We start from the raw sequence: 3914 nt of genomic DNA on the forward strand, positions 1-3914 counted from the left end.
ACAGCGAGTATTTGGATGTCACGATGAGAGCCAGGTGGGCCAGTGCCCCAGGGAGAGGCGGTGCCCTCTGCAGGGCCCGCGGGAAGTGCCCATCCCCCCAGTCCCCTGCTTGAGCCCGGGAGGGGGCCTGCCCTGCTCAGGGCCAGTCCCAGGCGTTCCCCGCGGAGACAGGTGTGCACAGCCCTGCCCGCCCTCCGCTGCCTGTCACCTGTCGCCAGTTTCGCCTCACGGGTTCGAGTCCCCGACTGCTGGTCCTTAGTCCCAGCCCATGCAGACAGGACGAGTTGATGGCCGTGGCATGCTCCCTCACTGAGCCCCGCCCTTCCAGACCCAGGGCTCCTGGCAGCCACTGCCCATCAAGACACAATCCATCTGTCACCTGGGAGGGACCCCTTGGGCGCCTGCGGTTCCCAGCATGCCTTGCCGGGCCTGGCTTCTCTGAGGGGGACGGTCCACGTGTGCGAGCTCATGGTCGTGGCTGCTGCCTCGCTCCGGAAGTGCATGGTTACCCCGCCCCGTATGAGACAGCCTGGAACCGGGGGCGGGCGGGGGAGGCCTCTCTTCCCAAGCACCCCTAGTAATGAGCTGCTGCAAAGGAATCACCAAAGTAGCATCAGGTTTGGGGCAAGCTGAGCACAGAAATGCCTTCTAATCGGCGGGGCTCTTGGCTCGTGACCCACGGGCTGTGCGGTGGCCTCGGTTCTCGCCCTGGGTCCTGCCTCCCCAGAGCCTCCGCGCTCAGCAGGAGGCCAGCGCCCTGTGCGGGAGGAGCCGCAGCTGCTGGGGGCGGGGGAGGGGGCGTCCTGGGCAGCGCGGGGCATTTAAACCGGCCCTCAACGCAGCTGACCCGCTGCGTGGCCCCCGCACACCTGGCACCTCTTCGAGCCCTCACACCGGCCTCGGGACACGTCCCCGAGGGTCGGAAACCACATGGGCTGTGCGCCCACAGAGCCTGGCACAAAGCAAGGGCCACCAAGCGGCGCCTAAACGCGAGTGTCGCCCCAGCTTTCAGTCCTGCCCGGTGCTGGGGGGTGGGGTTGTTAGCAGGTTAACGAAAAAATAGTTCCAGCTGCTCCTTGTGCTCCTAAAGAGCCCAGAGGGTAAGATAGTACGCCTTCCCCAGGGACCACAGCGACATGGGCGTGACCCCCAGACAGGCATCCTGTCTCCCCACTCCCCCCACCCCTGACCCCCCAACCGGAGCAGAGAAGCAGGAGCCTCTGCTTTGCATGCACTGAGCCTTTTCTTACTTGATACAGTAAGAAAATACAGAAAACACATGGACTGGCTTTTAATGCTGAAGCAGAGCCTTGGGTTCCTGGTGCCACCCCACCTTATCGCGACGTCGTAACCTTTTTACTTTTATGGGCTCGATTTGACAATGTTTTGCACCTATGATCACGAGCAATCTTGGTCTGTTGTTTTCTCGCAGTGTCTTGTCTGGTTTTGGTGACAGAGTGATGCCGGCCACAGGGCGAGCCGGGAAGTGCCCCCTCCACGCTAGATTTGAAGCCCCGTCCTCGGTGTCAGCCCTGTCCTGACCCATGACTGTCAGCCGCTCGAGCTCCATCTCTCCATCGGACCCACGTCTGATCCATGCCCCTCCTGGTTGTCCCACAGGCCCCTCGAACTTGCCACCACACCGGCAGAGAAGGGGGGGCACCGGGAAGGGGACCCTGGCCCCCGGACAGCCCTGCGCACAGGCTCCATGAGGGCCGGTTGGAATGAGTGAAGTGACTGAATGGGGACCGTTTTGAAAGAAAAGCAGTTGAACGAACGGGTAGGGGACAAGGATCGACCTTCATTCCTAGGTGAGAGTCAGAGGTAAATAGCACCCGCGTTACCTGCTTTGGGGGCGTTGCCTTTATCTAGCTCCGCAGCCTTTATCACCCAGCAGGGAGCTCATTTATTCAAACCATTTCCTAAGCAGGGACTCCGCCTCCCCAGGTATGGCCAGCCCCGTAGTGATGCCCGTGTCACCAAAGCTGCTGCCTGTACGAGGTGCGTGGCTTCAGCGGCCTAAGAATCTAAAGGCGAACCTGGCCTTCCTGTCAGCGTGAGGTGTCGGGGTGAAGGAATGGGGCGTATTTAGCCTTTTGTCGCTGGGTTTATAACTCTTAACCATTTCCACCTCGGCCACCGACGTTTTGGGTGGAATACTTCTCTGTGCCGGGGGTGCTGTCCTGGGTGCTGAGCCGCCCCACGCGCCCCCCCCCCCGTCACCTTTTCACCATCAGGAATGTCCCCAGACTTGGCCAGCTGTCCCCTGGGCGGCGAGACTGCACTTAGACAAACGCCGTGTGGCGGGGGGCTCCGCCTCCAGCCACCGACCTCGGCACCTCCCTCCCGCCGGCCTCGCGTCGGCGCCCCGCTCCACGCCGCACGCGCGCACGCCTCACCTGTTGAGGAAGATGCTGCTGACGTCGTCGTGCGTGATGGGGGGCTTCTTGGAGCTGGCGGCCATGCGCAGCGGGCGCAGGAAGTTGTTGACCAGGATGTGCAGCTGCTGCACGTACTCGGCCTCGGCCTCCAGCATGCTGAACACCACCTGGTTGCGCTTGCGCATGCTGTCGGCGTGCGGCGAGCGGATGTAGTCCTGGATGATGGTCTTCCACTTGCGCCGGCACAGCCAGCCGCGCAGGAAGCTCTGCACCTGGGCGCGCGGCGGGGACAGGCGGGGACACGGTCAGGCCCAGCTCCTCGCGCCCCGGGGGCGGGAGCGGCGCGTCATGTCCGCGCTGGGCGCACGGACGAGAGCGCAGACGAGGACCAGGCCCGGTCCCCGCACGGCGGGGCTGAGATGATGCTGGACCACGGTGTGGTCCGTGGGCGCCATCCAGTTGGACATGCAGACCCCCGGGCCGTGCCGGGCCCCTGCGTGCTAACAAGGACCCCGCCCCCAGCCTGCTCTGTAGGAGGAGTGGGCTGCAGCCTCGTGCTGGGAGACGGGCGAGGACAGAGGGCGCTGGGCTGTGCTGGGCACGGGTCACGCCTCTTCCTGTCCCCTCACCGGCCTGAGAGCCCAGGGGTGTCATTTGCAGCTCGTCCGGGGAGAGGGCGATTATCACATTGGACAGAGGATGGCCAAGCAGTTCCTCTAGGCCCAGGCTCGCCTTCCTGCCTGGGGCGGGGTGTGGAGGGGTGGGGAGCGACTCTGGGGCTCCACTGGCTTTTCTGGGAGTCGGGTGCCTGGTCCCGCCTCCTTTTGGCAGGAACTTGGGAGAGGAGAATTGGACCCAAGAGGCACATGCTCCCAACCAAGGCACTGCCTCGGTCCCTGCCCGCCCTGTGCTGAGCCGGCCTGAGCTCAGGTCTGCACGGCGCTGGGTGGAGCCTGGACGGGAGCCTGGGGGCTGGATCACACGTGCGGGTGGGACCTGTTGGCTGAGGGTGTTCGCGGGAGAGGAGAGGCCAGGCCTGAGCCCCTCACGCTTTGCTCTGAGGCTGCAGTGGGGTGACTAGAGGGGAGGAGGCGGGGTTCAGCTGGTACGTAAGGTGTTTCCACCAGGAAGCCTTCTCAAAATGGGGCCCAGCGGGGCCACAGCAGAGAAAGAAGGCCAGGGCGTCCCCGCCTGGTGGGGCTTGTTTCCGGCCTGGAGGAAATCCCAGTGCTCGCGGGCGCCTGGCGGGTGCCATAGGTGCACGCAGCCCGCGGGGCGGGGCCCCCTGAGCCACGCCTCCCGCCTGGGCCCCTGTGTGGGCGGGGCCTGGAGCTGCGGGACCTTCTGCTTTTCCCGGGACCAAGGACGTGGGCTCTGGAGCCTGATGTCCAGGGTTTACCCGTCACTCTGCAAACACCCAGCTGTGTGGCCCGGGCAAGTCCCTTCGCCTGTCTGTGCATGAGTTTCCCCCGTGTGACACGTGATGAGAAAACTTCAGGGCGTGTGGTCAGGGGCGGTTGGGGAATAGTGTCC

At 64.5% G+C, this 3914-nt stretch overlaps 1 protein-coding gene across 1 annotated transcript in view; it reads right to left on the reverse strand.

The window, feature by feature from the left end:
• Nucleotides 1-3914, reverse strand: part of RASGRF1 (Ras protein specific guanine nucleotide releasing factor 1) — a 57062-nt gene that overhangs the window by 33789 nt on the left and 19359 nt on the right. The window contains exon 4 of the mRNA XM_011374407.2: nt 2400-2653. Within this exon, the coding sequence (XP_011372709.1) occupies nt 2400-2653 (254 nt within the window). The remainder of the gene's footprint in view (nt 1-2399; nt 2654-3914) is intronic.

This window comes from Pteropus vampyrus, unplaced genomic scaffold (assembly GCF_000151845.1).
Source record: "Pteropus vampyrus isolate Shadow unplaced genomic scaffold, Pvam_2.0 Scaffold245, whole genome shotgun sequence".
Classification (NCBI taxonomy): Eukaryota; Metazoa; Chordata; class Mammalia; order Chiroptera; family Pteropodidae; genus Pteropus; species Pteropus vampyrus.